This window comes from Furipterus horrens, unplaced genomic scaffold (genome assembly GCF_987537825.1).
Source record: "Furipterus horrens unplaced genomic scaffold, mFurHor1.1.pri manual_scaffold_6, whole genome shotgun sequence".
NCBI classification, from domain to species: domain Eukaryota; kingdom Metazoa; phylum Chordata; class Mammalia; order Chiroptera; family Furipteridae; genus Furipterus; species Furipterus horrens.
Genome location: NW_028327176.1, coordinates 98,545,245 through 98,567,269, shown reverse-complemented (window position 1 = coordinate 98,567,269; position 22,025 = coordinate 98,545,245). Strand labels below are relative to the sequence as shown.

The 22,025-nt window shown below is 39.7% G+C and overlaps 1 protein-coding gene across 2 annotated transcripts in view; it reads right to left on the bottom strand.

Annotated features, from left to right (window-relative positions):
• Positions 1-22,025, bottom strand: part of RUNX2 (RUNX family transcription factor 2) — a 235,420-nt gene that overhangs the window by 202,531 nt on the left and 10,864 nt on the right. For both annotated transcript variants that reach the window (XM_090282516.1, XM_090282517.1), the window contains exon 3: positions 17,444-17,548. In XM_090282516.1, coding sequence (XP_090138642.1) covers positions 17,444-17,548 — 105 coding nt within the window. The remainder of the gene's footprint in view (positions 1-17,443; positions 17,549-22,025) is intronic.

The window sequence follows — 22,025 nt, the reverse complement described above, 5'->3', positions numbered from 1 at the left end:
TAACTACAATTAAACCACACTCTTAGCACAGATCCTAGACAACCTGGAAAAAAGTAAAAAGACAGGCACCTCTCCTTCTTGGGTTATTCCAGCTACTTGGCTCTACCAAGACACTGCTGCCTCATGTCTCATAATATAGAGAACCAAGATATACATACTAAAAAGGCAGCAAATATAGGCTCTATAAATAATAAAGCGGGCATATATCTTACACTTTGTCCATCTATACTTTCCTAATTATAGAATCCAAAGGCTCCTGCATCCCTGGCCCCAGCACATTTCCTTGTTATGTCTGGTCTGTGCCACCAACGTAGAGTTCTAAAAATACACAAGGAGAGTCCATGTGGGAATCCCCTGAGAAGTGATCAAAGCACAGGACCTTCCCCTGACATGCTATCCAAACCATCCACTCTTGCTCTCTTTAAATCTTAGGACCTTTCTAAAAACCTCTGTCCTCTGGATTTCACTTTAGACATTATCATGGCCATGTGTCCAAACTTCTATAAAGCCCTGACCACAGAAAATTCTCAATTTGTTCATAAGTTTTAAGTAAAGTCCTCAAGGGAGAAAGAACCCAGGAAAGAGCAGACAACCAAATAGTTTTTGCAGGTACACCAATGGGTCTCCTGTTGCTTCAGATAAACCTATATTATCTGTTTCACAGCTTATTCCTCAGGGAAATACAGCCAGCCTCAGTTCACAGTATTTCAAAGGTATTACAGAAAATAAGGAACAAATGCCCTTCCACTGTGCCCATCTGTGTGTAATGAAGAGAATTTTCCCATCACTAAGTTTTTAGAAGAGGGCTTCTTTTTTTATAACAGTAAACCACACCTCTGTTTGGTTGTTTTTCTTCCCAGTGTTAATCTTTTGGCCTCAAGAGCAGAAAAGAAAGGCCACAGACCCCTAAGTCATCTTTTCCTATGGAAAAGGTAGCTATAGTTTTAAGACTCCTTAGGAAAAAAAAAAAAGAAGAAGAAGAAGAAAAAGAAAAGTAAAAAAAAACACTCCTTAGAAAGGGTTCTAAAAATAAATTATCTAGGGGTGAGGGGTGGAAGAGACCCAAATGTCCATGAAAAGAACTAAATAAAGTCCAAATGTGCCAAGGCCACTGAGAAAATCTCACAGACAAGGAAAAAAGGAAAGCCAGTAAAAGGGAATGGGTTGTGACTTCTGACCCAGCCACGGCAGTGGGTGGTTCTCCAATAGCGATGATGCTGTGGAAGGCGAAGTGAAGCGGCGCAAGGATTTAAATGCGCCGAATGAACCAAGGAGCACGGGTTATTTGGGGAGGAAAGAAAAATGTTTCTTGAGTACTTTCCCTTCCCCTAGTTTGGCACCACACCCATGTAGACTTCTTCCCAGTCATGTCACCTGTTTCAAAGTCTGCTTCTGCAGTCTCTTTATTTTTTTTTTTCCTTTACAGAAAATCATATCCACTTAGTTCAAAACAAAGAACTCATCTGAGAACGCTACGTATGTGTGTGTACTTTGTTTTTCATAGTTTCATCAGCGACCTGTAAGTGCTTAAAGATAACCATCTGCCAAGTGTGCTAATTGATTATTACAAACATTCTTCAGACAGGTATTTAATAAGCAAAAGAGAAGATTAAAGAATAAATTTAAAAACAAAAACTGACACTCAGCTTCACTGAGAAAGGCTAACCCAGGAGGCAGGGCCTTGGCTTCCCTGAAAGGAATGGCATATTCCGTCAGCCTTTCTCAGATCTCCTCCGCTCAACTGTGCTGTTCTGCCAGCTTTTAAATGCGTGAGGGTTTGTTTTCAAAAATAAATCCTGTCTATTTCCTCCCCCTTCCTTCTCAGTGCTGATAAATTCCTTGAGGGTGATTTTTGGATTGCATCTCTCAAGCTCCAGGTTATATGAACTCTGGTGTCACCTGGAAATGTTTTTAATTTTTCCCAGTAGAAAGAAACAGAAAAATGAACTGACCTCATAAAACCTTACCTTTTGTATCTGGCATATACAAGTCTAATAAACTTGAGTTTTCCTAAGAGTAAAATAGTCTCACCCTCGCTCAGCCCCATATTCTTAATAATGCATCTATTCTGATTATCAATAACAATTTTTTGATCATGTGGCAGATCTGTTCCTCTTTTTGGTCATATTTTTCTCAATTAAAGATTCTAATGGCCATTGAAGTAAGACAAATTACCCTCATCATTTATGTCTACAAACTTCTGTGACTCTGAGCTTCAGAATTATAATGGGAAACAGAAATCAGGCCTTTGATTTTAAAAGCAGAAAGGTAGAGCTTTGTTGCACTTCATATACACACACAGAATCACTACCATAGAAGGGATTTAAATGAAAATCCCTCCAGTCAAACCCCCAGCCTTCAGGAACCTGTTTTATCAACAATTCTTATAGTCAAGGAGTTCTTCTTAAAATCTAACCTAAATCTATCATGCTTCAGTTAAAAACCTATTCTTTCCGGGACTGTGCCAGAAACAAAACAGCTGGTCACCATACACAGCTTAATAACTCCTCATAATTTTGAAGTCTGTTATTAAGTCATTTTTCAGTCTCCTCTTCTTGAAGCTAAATAATCCCAAGTCTTTCAACTTATCCTTATAGGTTCAATTTTACAATCCTTTAATCAACATCAATGCTCTTTGCTAAACATTCTTAAGTTTTCCATGTTGCGCTTATGTTTGGAAACCCTGCTCACCTTTGGAATTGCTTCTTGTCCAATGAAAGCCCAAGACTTGACTACATTACACACAATCCAGAGAATCTACTCAAATAGGTAACCTACTGCTTTGTTTGGGTTATTCTTAATACAAACCTGCTTCTACGGCTCCTTCTCTAAGAAAAACACGTTCTTCAGGGCCTGATATTCTTACTGAGCAGCAGAGCAGCCAGGCCCCTCCCCCTATGCCCACAGAGTCTTCCTCACCAGAGTTCTCTGAAAGGTCTTTCCTAACCCACTTTCCCTATATGAGCTGATATAAAATGACTACCTAGCTAATCTGGTCTGAACCATTTATTTAAACCAAGTTGTTAACCAAAAGTGTCTTTAAATGCTTTATTGTTTGCAGAACATCTATGAAGGTCCTCTCCTCAAAGCCTTAACACCAAGAAGGATCTCAGGCCCCTTCGTAAAGAACAAATGAGAGAGGTTTGGGGCCTGTGGGATGGACACAGAGAATCCTCCTGTGCTCTTCAAATTATGCCACAGCAGCCTGGGTTAGAATTACAAAACAGGCAACTTTTGGGTGTGTGATTCTAGTCAACTCATTTGCAGCCTATCCTTATCCATTTAGGCATTTCTAATGCCCTCTCTTCTATCCGACTTAGATATTGATTCTGACATTGATCACATTCAGGGCTTCGCACGTGAGGTGTGGTCTCTGCCTTGAACGTCTTCCCTACTCTTCCTAGAGCCGGCTTTTTATCTGCTCCAACACGACCTCCTCCTCAAAGAGGCCTTTCCCTGCGCATTTGGAATAGGTTCTTATCTGTCCCCTGATGCCCCATTATTCTTTATTAATACATCAATGCCCTTCATAACACTTACCACAATTTGCAATTAGATGCAATTATAGATAAATGTTCATTTACTCATTTCTTGTCTGTCTTCCCCCACGGCATGTAGGCTCCTCAAAGGCGGGGATCATGTCTGCTTTGCTTTGTATGCCTGGCACCTGGCTAACAGTACACACTCAAAAATAATTTTTGAGTGGGTAAATGTTCCCATTGCCAGAAATATTTATATTTTAAAGAGTATCTCTACTTGTCATAAAAGAAAGTCTTTGTCAACTATTATAAAGGAGGATGGTGTTTTTGGTGGTGGGACAGGATAGTGGGAGGAAGGGGTCCTCCTAGATTCATTTAGTTTTAGTCATTCAGGCAAGGCTAGCCCTCCCTATCACAGAGACAGCTGCAGCCTCCTCCAAGACATTAACTGGAAACTGTTGTGAGTCCCACTGTTTTGCTCCTGCTCTTTACAGAAATTATTATCATTTCCAGTTATTCTCCCTCCTTTCAGCTTGTAGCATTCCATCATTTTCCTGATGCTATTTCCTTACTGCTGTTGCCTTCACAAAATTACTAGCATTATCACAAAAGACTGTCCAGGAGATTGCGTATCAAAACGTTAGCAGTGGTAATCTTTGGAGCCGTGATTATGGACACTTTTTATTTTCTTCTTTTAATTAGTTTTTATTTTCTAATTTTTCTACCAGGTACTTGTCTACCTTTTCTACTTGTGTGACTTTTTTTGAAGTAAACTATTGTTCAAATATTAACTTTATTTTACTAGTATTCAAAGTAAGATTCTATTGAGGGTTAACTTACACAACTTATTTTCATCTCACAAAACGCAGTGTTTTCAGCTCTGTTAAACTTCCATCCTAATGAATTCAAGACTCATTCAACAAACACACATAGACACAAATACAAACTACATACCTGCTTTCTCTGTGTGAGGCCTTATACCTTGTGGTTTATTTACTACAGGTACTAAAACTACTACATCACCAGGCTTGCTTCCTAGGTAGCTCTACTTCATGACATCAACCAAGAATACCCTGCGCCCAACACCAGGAGCTTCTACAACTTTAATGACAAAACATCAGGGAGTTTTACTAGTGATAACTGAACATGAAAAGACCTGGGCTCCTTGCCCACTTCCATAAATCATCTGCTGACTTGCAGAGTGACAAAGCAAATGAGTTTTCAAATATCCATGCCTCAGTTTACCCACCTGTAAAATGCAAAATGCATCCCTCAAAGGAATCAGTGAGGTAATGTCTAAGTATCTGGAACTCCTTGGCAGAAAGGCGCTACATAATTACTATTTGGTATTTAAGTTGCCCTTCATGTGTGCCAAGTACTTTATGATCATTCCTTAGGAGTTACTCCCAGCTACTCTGAAGTTGTCTTCATGTCTATTTCCATTTAAAGCATGAAGAAACTGTACTGGAGAGAAGTTTAGTGATTTAAGATGACTAAGATAGCACTAAGGCTCAAAAGAGAAAACTCCAGTCCTCCAACTCCCTTAACTATAACTGAACCCACATCTTAAATACAAATTACCCATACAGACAACTTTTCTGTTAAGCTACTGTTATATTTCATGGTACAAAACACACTGTAACTTGTTTGTGTAAGATAGAGTGAATGAAGAGGTGAAACAGAAACCAAAGCTCTTGAATTCATAACCCGGTCTTCATGATCACCCTGGTTTTTTATACATCGATAGTCCTCACTTCCGGTGTAATGGCCTTTGTTTTGATATCTCCTTGAAGGGCCCATGTTTTTCTACTGATTTCCAGAGCCGACCCTCAGGGGGCCTAGAGTTCAGGTTAAACCACCAAAGTACATGCTAGCATTCTTACCTAAGTTGTAGCTCATGAAAACCTGTGCAAAGAAGGTAGAGAATGAGAAGCTGCATATTGTGGAGGGTACATATGCAGTCTGAGCGTTAAAGCAGAAAGTACCAGCTTGCTTTAGTGTCAGCTCATCTCTTCCCCATCAGCCCTGCCTGCACGGCTTTGACGACAGGCTCACAGAGCCAGTGCTTGAGTCACCCCAGCCACCACGGCACACTGTGGTCTCGGGCTCTCTAAACCATGCTCCTCTAGTCCATACAACTATTTCCTTCCCTCTGCTCCATTCAGTGACTCACTTCTCATATCAAAGAAGTATCTTTTGTTTCTGAGTCCTGTACTCTCAGTAAAAAGACAGAAAATGTGTAGATACCAACATCTAAGAAACACGACTCTGGTTGTTCAATAAGCAACAGCCAGACAGCCTCTGAGGATCAAATGTAATGATGGAGTTCTTGAACATAAATTTGGACAGAAAGTTCCAAAGCACCTTAGGCTTACCCAAGGCAAAACCGAGGAGTGGAGGATTTCACTTCCTTCCTATATGCTCCTTTCTTTGCCTTCTCCCACTCTGCAGGAATATTCTCTCCCACCTCTATACCAGTTGCCCTGGACTCTTCAGAGCTCCCCATGGTGAAAGGTATACATTTCCCTTCCTCTATGTTCCATGAAAATATATCTGTCCTGTGTTCCATTCCCTTAAATATCCCAACTAACCTGAGAGTAATAGCCTGAAAAATCTTACCACAAACAAATGACCAGCAGTGTGGTTCTCCAGCACTCAGAGCAGACAGACTTTCAGCAGCTGCCTCTCAACTCACATCATGTTGGCAGCCAGTCACACAAAGCTGATACTTTCAGGGTCAAAAACTGCATTTACCACTAACAGGCTCTCACTGAAGAACTACTGAAAGATCTACATCAAGAAAAAAGAAAACTGCCCTGGCTTGTGCGGCTCAGTGGCCTAGAGCATCATCCCATACCACAAAAGGTCACAGGTTCGGTCTCTGCTCAGGGCACATACAGAGGGTAACCAGTCAATGTTTCTTTCTCACATTCATGTTTCTCTCTCCCTCCTTCCCTCCCTCCCTTCATTCCTCCCTTCTTCTCTCTGAGATTCATAAGCATGTCCTCAGGTGAAGATTTAAAAAAAGAAGAAAAAGGAAACTAAATCTGAAGGAAGAACTTAGGTGCATGAAGGAACAGTGAGCAAATAAATCAATAAACATATGGATAACTATCAAATAAACAGTTTTAAACGCTGATAATGCCTAACCCAGGAACTGTAAAACAAGGATAAAAATTTCAGATAAGAACATTAGAAGAGAGGGGTCGACTGTGGTTTAAAGGACGTTCAAGTTCTTATATATTCAAGAGGTGAACATAGCATGATTAATTTTACTATGATAAATAATTTTCAAACAAGTAGAGGAGGAAAGCTGGCATGTATCTAGAGCAAAGCTGGCTAAGAAATACTCTGTAAAAACAAAATACTTGCAAAGAGAGAGAAATATGGAAATATATAAACCAAAAACTCACACCTTAAAATCCTATGCTCCTAACAGTATACCACACCTGAAAAGCATCAGGAATCCACACTGCTATGGCTGAGCCACAGCAAAGCTGGGCTGCCAGAAGTCAGCAGTGACTGCCTTCGGGCCGGCAGCAGCCCAGCCTGCACACCAGGCTGACCGCTCACCCCAGGACCTCACTGCCACTCTTTTATCTCTCCAAACCTGCCACCAGTTAAGGATTCAAGATCACTTATTTTTATCTTTATATAAATTTAAGTCGGAATTGGCTTTTCCAGAGGTATTTAAAGTTAAGCCTTAATCCTAAATTCTAATGAAGTGCTTTTGTTTACTTGCAAATAGACTTTAGCCACCGGTGTGCAGTAGCAGAGAAATTTGGGGAGGAACAGGGAGCCCTTCCTTTGCTACTTTAACAGCATATCTCAATGCACTCTCCTACTTGATCTGTTGCAACTAATCTTAAATTAATATTTTCAACCTTAATGGCTTTTATGCACTCTCTTAATTTCCAAAAGTTACTTGAAAAACATGAGAAATTGTTTTCTATACTTGCCCAAAGAAAGACTTTTGACATTTTATGTGAAGATCAAGATGTGCTTTAGGACTTCCAGTAAAGATGGAGGCGTAGGTAGACACACTTCGCCTCCTTGTGCAACCACAAGAAGAATTGTAACTAACCTCAAAACAAATAACACCCAGAACCATCACAAAATTGAGCTGTATAGAAGTCCAACAACCAAGGATTTAAAGAAGCCACATTCATCCACACGGGTAGGAGGGGCAGAGGTGCAGAGTACAGATGGAGAGGCGAGAAGAGGCGAGGAGAGGCGAGGAGACCCTTTGTGACGTGGAGGGGCGGCAGCACAAGGGCAGTCCCACATTCATGTGTGGTGGATAAAAATTAGGAGGGATACCTTGGGAGTGAGCAATCCCAGGCCCAGGCCAGACTGTACAACCCAGGGTTCCAGTGCCAGGAAGATAAAGCTCCACAACCTCTGGCTGTAAAAACCAGTGGGGATTGGGGCAGCGGAAGAAACTGCCAGTTTCGCAGGAGAGTCCATATAAAGAGCTTGCAGGGATTTGGAACATACACAAACCCACCCACTCTGGCATTCACCACCAGGGCAATAGCTGGAAGGGCTCCAGTAGCTTACAGGAACTAGGTGAAGTGACTGGAAACAGAGTATCAGGCAAACCTCCAGAAGCCAGGCAGTGGCATTGTCCCCTCTCCAAGCCCTCCCCCTACCGAGAGACACAAAGCAGTGAAGCAGATTGCCCTGTCTTGGCAAATACCTAAATCTCTGCCCCATACAACTTAACACTAAGACAGGGAGTCAAAGCAGCTTTACCTAATACACTGAAACAAATATAGGGAGGCTGCCAAATTGAGGAAACAAAGCAATACTGTATGCCCCAAATGAGAGAATAGAACAAAACCCCAGAAAAAAACTAAACTAAATGAGAACAGCCAACCATGAGATGCAGAGTTCAAAACACTGGTGATTGGGATGCTCAGAGAACTCACTGAGTACAGCAACAACATAAAGGAAGAAATGAAGGTTACATGAAGTAAAATAAAGAAAAATCCAAAGGTAACCAAGAGTGAAGGGAAGGAAGCCAGGATTCAAATCAACAATTTGGAACATAAGGAAAAAATAACATTCAACCAGAACAGAAAGAAGAAACAAAAATGGGGGCGGGGGGGGGGAGTGAGGAAAGTATAAGAAGACTCTAGGAAATCACCAAAAGCGCCAACATTTGAATCACAGGGATGACAGAAGGAGAAGAGGAAGAGCAAGAAATTGAAAACTTATTTGAAAAAATAATGAAAGAAAACTTCCCTAATCTGGTAAAGGAAACAGACATACAAGTCCAGGAAGCACAGAGAATCCCAAACAAGTTGGACCCAAAGAGGACCACTCCAAGACACATCATAATTAAAATGCCAACGGTGAAAGATAAAGACAGAATCTTAAAAGCAGCAAGAGAAAAGCAGAGAGTTACCTACAAAGGAATTTCCATAAGATTATCAGCTGATTTCTCAAAAGAAACTTTGCAGGCAACAAGGGACTGGCAGGAAGTATTCAAAGTGATGAAAAGCAAGGACCTACAACCAAGATTACTCTAGCCAGCAAAGCTATCATTTAGAATGGAAGGGAAGATAAAGTCCTTCCCAGTGAAGGTATAGCTAAAGGAGTTCATCATCACCAAGCCATTATTATATGAAATGTCAAAAGGACTTATTCAAGAAAAAGATCAAAACTCTGAACATTAAAATGACAACAAACTCACAACTACCAACAATTGACTCTTAAAAAAAAAAAAAAAAACTAAGCAAACAACCAGAGCAGAAACAGAATCATAGGTATGGGGATCATTTGAAAGGTTATCAACTGGGAGGGAGAAGGGGGAGAGTGTGGGAAATGGTGCAGGAATTAAGAAGCATAACTGGTAGGAACAAAATAGATAGGGGGATATTAAAAATAATATAGGAAATGGAGAAGCCAAAAGACTTAAAACGCACGACCCATGAACATGAACTAAGGGAGAGATTGATAGAGGGAATAGGGATACCAGGCAGAGGGGGCAAAGGGGGGGAAATCGAGACAACTGTAATAGCATAATCAATAAAATATACTTTAAAAAAAAGATAAGCTTTAGTTGACACCATAATGTAACCTAAAAATATGCTGGATAGGAACAAAGACGAATATGAAAAAAAACACAATTAATCCTTTTTCTCTCATATTTTTAAGTGTATCCTATTATCCTCTAGTCCACCCCTCCTTGAAGAAATTGCTATTGTACAAACAAGAAAGAAAAAAAAGTAGTTCAGTGATCTATGAGAAATTACCTCTTTGGGAAGGAAAATTTATTTCTAATTAAATAAATAATAAGTTTCTCAAGTCCCTAACACTATTTTAAGAATGATTTCTGACTACACCAAGATACAAACTAGTGACACATTTGGATCAAGTATATGTGTGTTTTTAGAGAACACACAGCGCCTGTAAACCTGCTGTGCTATATTTAGTTAGAAGTAAATATATCAACTGGAACACACGCACGTGGAAAATGTGCCCATATGGGAGAAGCCGCCGCTCCTTAACACAAGTCCAATACAATGAGAAGGCACATTCAGAGCTGGGAAGCCAGGGAAGAGTGCAAAGGAGGGACACGAGCATGTTTTAACGGCTGTGATAATTTGCCATGAAAGGATGTTAAGGCCACAGCTCCTTGCTGCAGCATGCCATGTGCTGCTGAATTAAATTACTGCCATGCAGTCTGCTCACGAAGGAATGTGTAAACAGGCCATATATCCTTGCATCAGATCCACAGACTGTTGCACAACACAAATGCCTCTCGATGTGTCATTTCCTTCTTGGCCATCTTCCCAGCTCCTGACAGTCAGTCAACAAAAAAAAGTACTGAAAGAGATTTAAAACTGCTCTTCTCAAGAGCACATTCCACCAACCACCAGACATAACCTCCTCAGAGCTTCTGACCCCCCTTCTCCATTCTCCTTAAAGAAAAGGAAAAGGGGAACAGTTTCTTAACTGTTGTTATCCTCTAGTCAGAGATTTTCAACAAATGATTAATATTTATCACAATCAAACTGCTGCTTACATTTGCTGACATTAAGTATAAAAATACAGCTTTTACCCACAACATCCATTCCTTGGGCACAGAAAGAGTAAAGAACGGGGCAAAGCCTGCAAGTTAAGAAGTCAAGGCTTTTCCAATGCTTTGTTCTAAGAACTAAAATTCAGGCCTGTGGCATCACGAGTCCGGTACAAGGCCTTTCAAGGTTTTCTCAAATTGTCTTCACAGACAGCACGAATATGAATACAAGACCTGCATCCAGAGGCGTCGAATAACCTGAAGAATATTTTTGTGCTGTCCCTCCATCTAACACATTTTAGATGTTCCCGACGTCCTTTTACATGTGACCAACCTCTAAATAAGCATCCACCATGGATAAATAAGCCAAGGACACGGGGCCAGCCACCATAAAAAGCCTGTCCTTCACCCAACTGGGATGAAAGGTAGTGGAGGATGAAAGCCACTGTCGCTGACATCATCTGGAATGAGGAAGAGCAAATTCATTCTCCCCACCTTTTACAGGGTGGGAAAACAGTCTCAGAACCAGGTGGAACAGCATGAGAGAAAAATGAGATTATGCTGTGTCCAGAGCTCTCTGGGAGTCTGCTACCTTAAGTTTTTCAGGTAAATTTCTGCAATTGGAATATGGAAGAATAAAATGTTCTATCAAGAATTTTAAAAAATCTGTTGATAAATTGGGCACAGGTGGGGAGAAGCAAACAGGAAAAGAAAACAGTGCGGCTGCAGGGCCTTAAGCCTCCCAAGCTGAGTAAACCAGGTGCTCAGGCTGTCCTGGATACACAAACACGATGAACTTCCCGATAACCTCTCATTCACCTAAGTGTCAGCCCCTACTGAAGTCACAAACGGAGCCCAGTGGAGTAGCCTTGTAGCCACGCACTCTAAGCCTGCGGGAAAGAAGCCAGGTCACTGGGAAAGAAAAGGTAGAGCTGCTCCTTTCTTCCCGACAGGTCGGAACAGAGAGCTGGTCAATGATGAACAGCAGTGACCCCGCAGAGAGTACAGAGATGCTAGCAGGCTTTGGTCTCCCCTTCAGAGTCACTATGATTTACTTCCCTGGGGCCTGACACATAAAAACTCTTTAGAAACCTGCTGGCAAGTGAGAATTTCCAAAGCTGGGTGATATCAAGTATAAAACCTCAGGCTTGCCCATTTGAAGATACTTAAGATACTTCTACTAAAGGTTTCCCACATTGCCAGACAAAACTAATAACCTCTCTATGTTCAAACGTCTGATATTCTCCTCTCATACGAGTATTGATCTGGCTCAGCTTGATATTGACCTGCTAATACCAAGCACCACAATGCAACACCCAGCCTAATTCATCTGATCATTACCAAACCTGTTCAAGAAATGTCCCCCAGGTTAATAGTCAAGAGGCCTTTCATAGAATGATACCTCAAAAAAAAAAAAAAAAATCATTTCACCTGCCACAACAATAACATCTGCCATCTAAGCACTTATGGAAATTGATGACATTGGTGGCCCAATGAACCACTGCCCCCATGATTTATATTTTTGCAGGGTTTCTTCCCCTTGAATCTAGGCTACACCTGTATCTTGCTTTAACCAGCACATGACGGAAGTAACTCCATGACAGTTCTGAGCTGTAAGAAGGCTCAGGAAGGCCTGAAATCTCCCACTATTGCACCTTACGGAGCCCAGAGCTGCCATGTAAGAAGTCAGAAGCTGCTGGAGAGACATCATGGAAAGTCCACATGAAGAGGCCATGAGAGGGAAAGGCTCTAGGACTACATGGAGAAAGAGAAAGGCCCCACTGTCCCATCATTCTAGCCTAAGCCTAACCTTGCAGTCACCCCCCCCCCAAGGCACCAGGCACATGAATGAAGCCATCGTGAATGTCCCAGCATCAGCCACCAAGTTGCTGCAGCCACACGAAAGACCCCCAAGCAAGACCGCAGAACACCCATCAGATGAACCAAGTCAACCCACAGAATTGTGAGAAATAATAAACTGGTAGTTGTTTTAAGCCATTATGTCTTGGGACGGTTTGTTACTTAGCAATAGATGACTGAAAAAAACAGCTAGAGAATTAAAAGGATTCTGACTATGTAAGGTGGCTTACTTTTTCCATCCTCTGCATATCCAACAAACCCTTCCCCATCCATCAATCCTCGTCCCTAACCAGGGACCACTACCACAGAATATACCATTCCTAACCAAGTGCCCACCTTCTTACAGAAATTCTTTAAATCAGACTGCAGTTGGAACCAAGTGCATACATGGAACAAAGGATCCTAATAGAAACTGATGTTTAAAAGAGTTAGGTATCCAGATACATTGCTGTTGCTGCTGCCGCTACTTCTCCGGCTGGCGAACATAAGGCAGTTGCTCCTCAGAGCTAACTTGCCAACAGAAGGTCAGAACACCCTGCCTAAACACAAGACTTACAAATTTGGGATCTTAAATATGATGTCATGTCTTAAAATGATAAGCTGGCAAAGAAAATAAATGGCATTTTGTAAAGATGTGCACCGTTTGCATGTTTACGCTACTTAAGATGAAGGTTCTAATAAGTCATCGGCTATGTTCCTTTAAAGGGAAGTTTTATAACTGAGATGAATCACAACTGAAAAAGATCAAAGTTAAAAAACATCAATGATGCCATGGGGTACTTTTTAATCTTGTAATGAGTGATGATCATGTGTTCTTATGAAGTTAGTCCAACTGCCAACGCCAGATGTGTATATTAAGTAGAGAAGTTGTTTGTGATGTGACAGCACCGGTTCAGCTGCCAGAGACACAAAACATAGAAGGATAAAACCTTTCTGATTTTTGAGTGAAAAGCAAGTTTTGGCAGATGTGTTGATAAGCAGGGCCTCAGAGGGGGCACTAGGGCCACAGCATCCTCTCTTGGACTTTGCTTTGCTGCAAACAAAGTATGTTTATCATCAGTTCTGCACAGTTGTCTCCAAACAGCATGAATACCTTCTCAAGACACAATTTATAACACCTATTAGTGTCATTTACTAATGAGCAGAAATTAGTAAGGCCATCTGCAAGGAAAAAAATAATTCACTAGAGAACAGAATCTAGATGGTATCTATTTCCTGGAAACATACTATAAGCAAAACTTACAACAAACTTCTGACTCTGAAGGAAATTGCTGTAATAAAAGCTAACACTTAATGAGCACCTACTACATGATAGTCAGTGAGCTATGCATTTTACATACATTACTGCATTTAACATCTTTGCAGCAACTGATGAAGATGCTATTATTCTCATTTTAACAGATGAGCAAACTGAGGCAAAGAGAAGTTAGGTAACTTGCCTATCAACTAGGAAGTGGAGTTGGGATTTAAACACAGACAGATCGACAACACAGCCCACATCTTTAATTATTATGCCATGCTGGATAAAGACCTAGCCAATTACCCCAGAATCGTCCTTGTTCAAAATGGCTGGTCTACCAGAGGCAGCGTTCTCAATATATACTCTGACCTTCAGAGAAAGGAGTGAAATTCCTTAACAGGAATCAATAGTACAAAATCCTCAACTTCCAACCATTACAGTAATAAACAGATGTACATTATTCCTGTGACAACCACTACTTAAAGAATTATAATTCTGTAGGAGAGGAGGATAAAACAATTGCTTTAATTGCCTTTTTATTTCTCCCCTCAGGAAAGCCTTTTTCTAAAACCCTTGTCTGTTAACGGTTGACAAAATAAGCCTTTTTGAAATCTAGAGCAGTGATTTTCAAACTTTTTCATCTCATGGCACACATAAACTAATTACTAAAATTCTGCAGCACGCTAAAAATATATATTACACTTTTTGCTGATCTAACTAAAAAAAAAATAGGTATGATTTTCATTCATTCACACTGGATGGCTATCATTGGGTTGCCTGTTGTCAGTTTTTATTTGACAATCTAAGGGAAAAGAGGTCAGTGCCCTTGACTAAATAGTAAGGTATTGCATGTTTTAAAAATTCTTGCAACACACCAGTTAAAAATCACTGAGACAGAACAAGAGTTGGCAAACGACAACCTGTGTGCCAAATCTGACCCACCGCCTGGTTTTGTAAGTAAAGTTTAATCGAAACACAGCCACAACCATTCGTTTATGTAGTGGCTAAAGCCATTTTTGAGATACAATGGCAGAGGTGAGTCCATGTGTCAGAGATCACATGGCCCACAGAGCTGAAATTATTTACTATCTGGAACTTCATAGAAAAAGTTTGCCAAGCCATGTTCCAGAGGGATTTATCATTTAATATTATATACACATACCAATCAATCAAAATCCTACTATACTCACAGTTGAAAGAAAAAAGAAAATTCTGGGCATTTTCCACACCAATGAGGCTCAAAATTAAAGAACAAGATTGAGCAGCACGCAATGCTACAGACATTTAGTGCCCAGGACGTCCAAGAGCAGGGCAGAAGGAGATAATTCAGCACAGAGTACAGTTGGTAGGATCAAGATGTTACTGATACCAGACCCATCCTGCTATCCAGACACTGAGTCACATCATGATGTTGGAGGAATGATGTTACATTTTCACAGATTATTTTAGGTCCTCAGGAAATGTTACTCAGGCTGATCTAGGGCACTGGTCTGCCATTCGAGATCTCTATCTGCTTCCCCCTCACACCCTTGGCAGCACCCACAGTTTGAACTCGGGTCACACATGTACCCCCAACCCTCACTGCTTTCAGAGCACTTCTCTGCCTTTACAGGGCACTGAACTTATCAACTAATTCACTCTGCCAACATCCGCTTTGGAACAAAGTACTGTTATCCTTACTCGAAAGAGAAGTGACTCTCCCAAAGCTACCTTTTGTCATATCTTTCAGAACGCGGTCGTACTCACCCTTCCCTGTTTCCTCCCCCAGTCATCAGCTTTTAAGCATTAACTCTTGAGTGTATGAACACACACACAGACACCGCACACACACACACACACACACACACACACACACACACACAGAGTAATGGTTTTTCCATGAACTGAGAAAAGCAGCTGAGATCAGCAGGAAATATCTTTAAAAGATAAGTATTAGTAGGGCTAAATGTTAAAAGACTACTATCCTGCTCTATGCATTACTACAATGAATGTCCCTGCCTTTTCAGGAACTCAAGGACTAATTAGATAAAATGTTAGAAGATGTTTCCCATCATATGGCACCATCCCTGATTTATGGCAATCCAGAGAAGTCAGGAAAAGCCCCAAACCAGGCAAGACAGTCCTGCTCTGTTCTATTCACCTGCTCTGCATAACCACTGGCCTTCATGAATGGAGAATTGGTGCAACCAGAGACATGTGTATGGCTACCGCCTAACAGAACATTTTCAAACTAAACAGACAGGGCTAGCACTGACCCAACATTGTGAACCTGGAAGAACGCCATACACATGAAAGGAGAAAAGAAAAACCTCAAAGACTGGTTTCTGAGGCAGGAAACCTCCCTAGTTCAGGCAAGCAGTCAGCCTTTGTGGGAAGAGGCAGTCTCAAGAGGAACGGAAGGCACCATATGTTCCCACTGCTAAGAGACATGCCTTGGGCAGAGGCAAAACTTTACCAGCCCCTGTCCCCCAGTTTTAGGGGAAGAAAAGATATGCCTCTCTCACTGTCTAGGTAGGTGTATTGTTATATAACAAATATTTCTTCCAGCTATACCCCCTCCACAAACCAAATTAAACTCTAAACACAATGGCTAGATCTCCAATGCATTCACTTATGAAAGGCAGAGTTCTATATGATGTTTCCACTGGCATAGAATTTTTGAAGTTGTATATATGAAATAATCTTTAATCTCTAAATACATTTAAATACTGCTATGCCAAGTCTGTTCAAATCAGTTTTGGGAAGGGGGAGCCAAACCTGTATCAGTTTAGATTTAGAAGGAAAATGTATATTAGCTCAAATGGATTCTATGCACTTCCTTAAACTGATGCTGGTTAAACCTTGTGGATGTCCAAACAGACAAATAAACCAAGGTGGATTTAAACCTGGTTTGACTCTATAGTAGTCCCTCTCTATATCGCGGTTTGTAGTCCCTCTCTATATTGCGGTTCACTTATCGCGCCCTCACTGTATCACAGGATTTTTTAAAATATTATATTTAATTATTTATTGCAGATTTTTCGCTATATCGTGGGATTTTGCAGTACTGTATATGTATGTTGTTAAAGTTACGTAGGTTTATGAGTGTAAATATATTTAAGAACATAAGTAATGTTTACAAAAGTGTGGAAAAGGTTAATAAAGGAGTGGGAAAGGTTAATAAGGGACTGGGAATGATTTATAAGTGTGTGGGAAGGGTTTATAAAGCCTTAAAATACATATAAATACTAAAATAAATGTAAGATTCCTACTTCGTGGATTTTCACCAATCGCAGAGTGGTCTAGAACGTAATACCTGCGATAAGTGAGGGAATATTGTATATGTTAAAAAAACAACTATCTATAACAATTACTAGAACATGACCAAACAACGGTGTGTTGTAACAATCAAGCAAGTTATCATTTGCAAATAAATTCTTTGTAATTAAGCAGTGTGCTCTTTATAAAGGGAATTGAGTGGGCGAGGTAAAAAGTTAAAACACATTCTTAAGACCATGGGAAACACACAAATGCTTTTTGACAAAGCTCAAGAGTTATCAGTTTTATTGTTTTCTTCCTTGGTCCTCACAGGTCTATTCTGCACTGTCTACTGTGTAGAGCGGGTGAGCAGAATTTCTTAGAAAATATTTACAGTGACTGAATAATTATTCACTCATTTCCCAAAGTTATGTAGGCCTTAGCAATTTTGTGGCAAAGGTTAAAAGTGTAGTTTTATTTCCCATTAACTGTGAAGTTGTACTAACTGTCCCTCACTAAAAATATGTGCAGATAGCAAACTAATTCCTCCTAGGGTCTCTGCAAACTCTTACCATTTCCAATAGGAAGGCAAGTACTTACTTCTGGGTTCCCGGGGTCCATCCACTGTAACTTTAATAGCTCTGTGATAGGTGGCTACTTGGGGAGGATTTGTGAAGACAGTTATGGTCAAGGTGAAACTCTTGCCTGCAGATGTAAAAAAGGAAAATCCAGAGTAAATATAAAAAGATAGTATAGATGACAATATAATAGCATAGATGTCCAAACTTCATTGAGGCCTCCTCTCTGAGGAGGTAAGGAAACAAAGACAAGAGTCAGGACTCCTTAATTTAAATTATAATCCCTCTGATGGCCACTTTAGGAAGTTCCTAAACTCTCTGAGTGTTAAGATCATCATCCTCATTGCATTACTATTCAAGGCAGCTCCAGTTCAAATTAAAAAAAAAAAAAAAAAAACAGAAAAAGTGCTCAGTAGCAATAGTGGTCATGAAAACAAAAACCCTGGTCCACTTGAGGAGGGTTCTCTGCCTTTCAGTTTTCTCCAACATCAGGAACACATCCAAACACAGACAATTTTAGAAGTCTTTATTTAGGATTAGGTCATGACCCCGTGAGAGAACAATAGTAAATCACTGTTGATTATGTTATTTACTTCACATGGCTTCAGCATTTCATTTGCTTAACTGCACTACAGTAAGAAGATGAAAGAGGAAGGTTCTTATGGGAATCATTTTAACAGGAGCCAGTGTCTCCTGTCCTGGCCTTAATGTGCCTGTGGTATGATGATTTCATCATTACTGGAACAAAGATTTTCTCCTCCCTGCCCACCCCTTCCCTAACATACTTCCTTGCTGTTAAATCTTGAAATAACTCCATGACAATGAATTATTTTTTTGCTAAATGTACAGGGCATCTCCCAATATATATATGAACTTTTGCTTTTAGCAGAGGGTGTGTGCTTCATGGAAATACAACATCTGATGTTTCTAATTAATAAGCTAAAAGTGATGAATGAGGGGGGAGCAGGGGAGACAGGGAAAAGTTTGGTAGCAGATTAGGATTTCTTTCTCCAGAAGACGATACCAGACTCTCTTACACAGACTCACTGACAGTTGTAATCAGTTAGATTTGCAACGGTTAGTCATGTCAGATAGTCAAAACTGCAAACTGTTACAAGACAGGAAAAGGTGGGCGTGAAACAGTGACTCAATAAAACATTCAGCAATCTCAGGCCAGGGTATTCATTTAGCCTGCTTTTAAAAAGCTCATTTTGTTTTGCTCTGTTTTTTGGTCAGAGGCTGTTTTTCCCTTTACTGAAAGCAGAGGGTATTAAATCAAAACGCAAATCTTAAACAATATGTATCAATGCAAACTTTAACGCAATCTTTTCAGAGCTTAATATGGAACAGGTTACATACAAGGCTTAATGTAGAACAGGTCTTTGACTGTCAAGTCTAGTGAATGGGTTTTCTTTTCAACCCAGACCATGTAAGTTCCTAAAATATGTTTAAGACACACATCATTTGTTACTCAGTATATATAGTTTTAAGTCCCTTTGGCTGTATTTTTCTGTGCCCAACAGAAGAAAAAAGAAGAAGGAAAGAAAACACAGGAATGTAAGGAGGGGAAAGATGAATATTGAATAGAAACATATTAAGTGCCAGCCACTTCATCCACATTATCTCATTTGATTCTAAATCATTCAGTCAGGTTTATCACCTCCATTTTACATACGAAGAAAATGAAGCCCAGAGAGGCATAGTAACTTACCCACACAGCTAATAAGTAGAAAAAATCAAAATCTGAACCCAGTTCTTCCAGACCCTAAAATGAATGCTCTTCTTTTTAATATTTCTGGAGAACGTTTAAAAAATTAATAGGCAATTTATTTCTACAGGTGTCCCAATATGCTCTATAAGACCAAGAAACAGTAAATATAAATCCACTAACATAGTGTCTTGGCCAGGATGATGAAAGCATCTATTCTTAAAGTGTCATTAATATAGCATAATTCATCATTATTTACTGGATGTTACATGGATGTAAGTAGTTTAATTATCTCATTAGAGAACAAGATTTATTATATATATTAAAACTAACCAGAAGAATAAGGCAGCCAGGAGTCTAAACTAGTTACAGAAAAGTTAAAGTCCACAGAAGTGGCAATGAGGGAGCTGAATAGAAAGACACTGGATCCAGGTCAGCACCTCAAAACAGTGGAAAGATCTTTCTGGAGGAGTAAACAGGCTGAATCCCTAGGTTGAAACCATAAAACATAAAAAGATGCCATTCTGGGTTGGGCCAATGGTGGGGAGCCAGAATTGTATTTCTAACCGTGGCTCAGAGGGCGGCGCTTGGAAGGCAGTTGTCATCCATGTCTAATCTTAATAAATCAAAGGTGTATATATCCCAATTGTTGCTAATGTCTATAAATAACCTGTTAGAGCTACTGCCCATGAATTTATCCAAACTGGTCCTGAGAATATTTCTATTTGAGACTTTTTAACTTACTTAAGATATTAAAAGTCAGTGATGCTTAACCCAAATTCAGAGAAACACCCCAGGTAGGGGCAAAAGCCAAATATAGAATTCACCCTGTAAGTATAACACATCTAAATGTTCAAAGTGGAACCAGTTTTCTATAAAGACTTCTTTTAAAAAGAAGTAGATTGGTGGGGTGGGGAGAGGGGTGGGGGAGGGTGGGGGGATAGCATTGGAATTATAACTACAGTCTTCTAAAATCAAACCTTAAAAATCAAATGTACTTTCACAACTAAAACAAAAATCAAGGAGGCCCTTTACACTGGTTATTGCCCCTTCTGAAGGAACATAAGTGTAATGTTCCAGAAACTACCACCCAATGAGGTAATGGGCTCTTCACCTTATAAATAATAATACAGTTCCTAAGTCAGATGTTTATGTGAGTATTTATGATTTCCTTAAACTAAAAAAAAAAACAAAAAAAACATAAAACAAAAACAAAAAAATACTTTTTCCAAATCCCATTTTTATCATTTTCCATAAATGATCAAAATTCAGGCTCCTACTTAAAAATGCAGGCTCTTGATGAGGGAGCTACCACTCCTTGGTCATCCACAGCTTCAGCTAGAAACTAGTAGTGCATATGTCCTCAAGACATACGTATTTTCGAAGATAAACACAGGAACTGTCTTTAAAAGACAAGTCCAACCTAACCTGAGGGTCTATCAGGAAGAGTCAGAAGGGCTAAAACTGTAAGCAGGGATTGTGTCCTAAATTGACAAAGTCCCACGCTCTCAATACCTAGGTGCTTAAAAATGCTTGTAAATTAAAAGCAGTATGTTTGATAACAAAAGTGAGGAAGCACACCAAGTAAACTTAAGAACCAAAGTCATTTTAAATTCTTCTGTTTAAAATATAAAGGCTGAAAGAGGAAAATACCATTAAAATACATAAGCCACTCCTAACTTCATGAAAGTTTCATCAATGCCCTACTTTTATTCCAAAGCACTTCCAAAAGCTATGGTCGCTAGACAACCAATAAAACCAAAGTAGTGATGTGACTCCTTGATAAATCCAAAACTGTTTTTCAGTTTCTGAGAGTTTATATTTCTACTAATGAAAAGACAAATTGTAATAATTAGAGGAACTTGACATTATTTTTTAAATGCTACTGAAAACAGAAAGTTTAAATAGATGCAAAAAAATATAGTGGTTGCAGCGTATTGACCCAGACTTAATAACTTAAGAGAAATGTAAAAGTGTGAAAATCAAAGAGGAAGCTAGAAGGAGTCTGTTTGAAAGCAGGACAGGTCAGGTACACAGACAGGTTAAACGGTTTCCTGCAACTGAAAAACTGACCCATTTTTTTCCCCAAGAGCAGTATCTCTTATTGGTGTTCTCAGTCCTTTTTTACTCCTCATTTCAGCTTGATATTACTATTTCCTTTCAAATAATATTTATGTAGTGATATAAAAATCTATTATTAGTGATATATCAATTTTTCTTTCTCTCTCCACCAGCTACCCCCTCCCCCAATCTAAGTCTCGAAGACAAGTCTGGACCAATTTCTCCATCCTGCCTCTGGCAGCAGACTGTAGCATTTCAGATCCTCCACCAAGTCCCGGCTGCTTCAAAGGAAAAATCCTACTTTCTTCAGTTAAGATCATAAGAAATATAGGGGGAGGGGGTCAGCTCTGTTTGGACATAATTACACTTCATCAAAAGAAGCTTTCTTCATCTTCCATGCGTGAAAAGTCTGCAAGCAGTTAAGTCTGTCTTTTTTTTTTAAATATAAAAATTGCTATTTGGGAAACCAGCCAAAACTCAGAAAGCCAATATAGTAAAACAGTGCACACCCTTTGTTTCTCTTTGAAGTTTCTTAAATAAATATGTTGAGGGTTTACAAAGTACACTATCACTTTGCCATAGTTTCTACTCAAATTCATCAGAGAAAAGTTATGCAGCATCTATATAATACAAAAAGCAAGCTAAATGAAAACACTAGCTTGAATCTGTAAAATAAAATATAGCGCCCAATCTTTTAAATACTAAAATTCATTACTCTAGTTAAAAACAAAGTAATATTACATAGGAAGAATGATGTAATTCAGAACACACAGGTAAATCATCATGTTCAAAACAACTTTTTTATTCTTACTAAAAAGAGAAACCTTAATTGTGC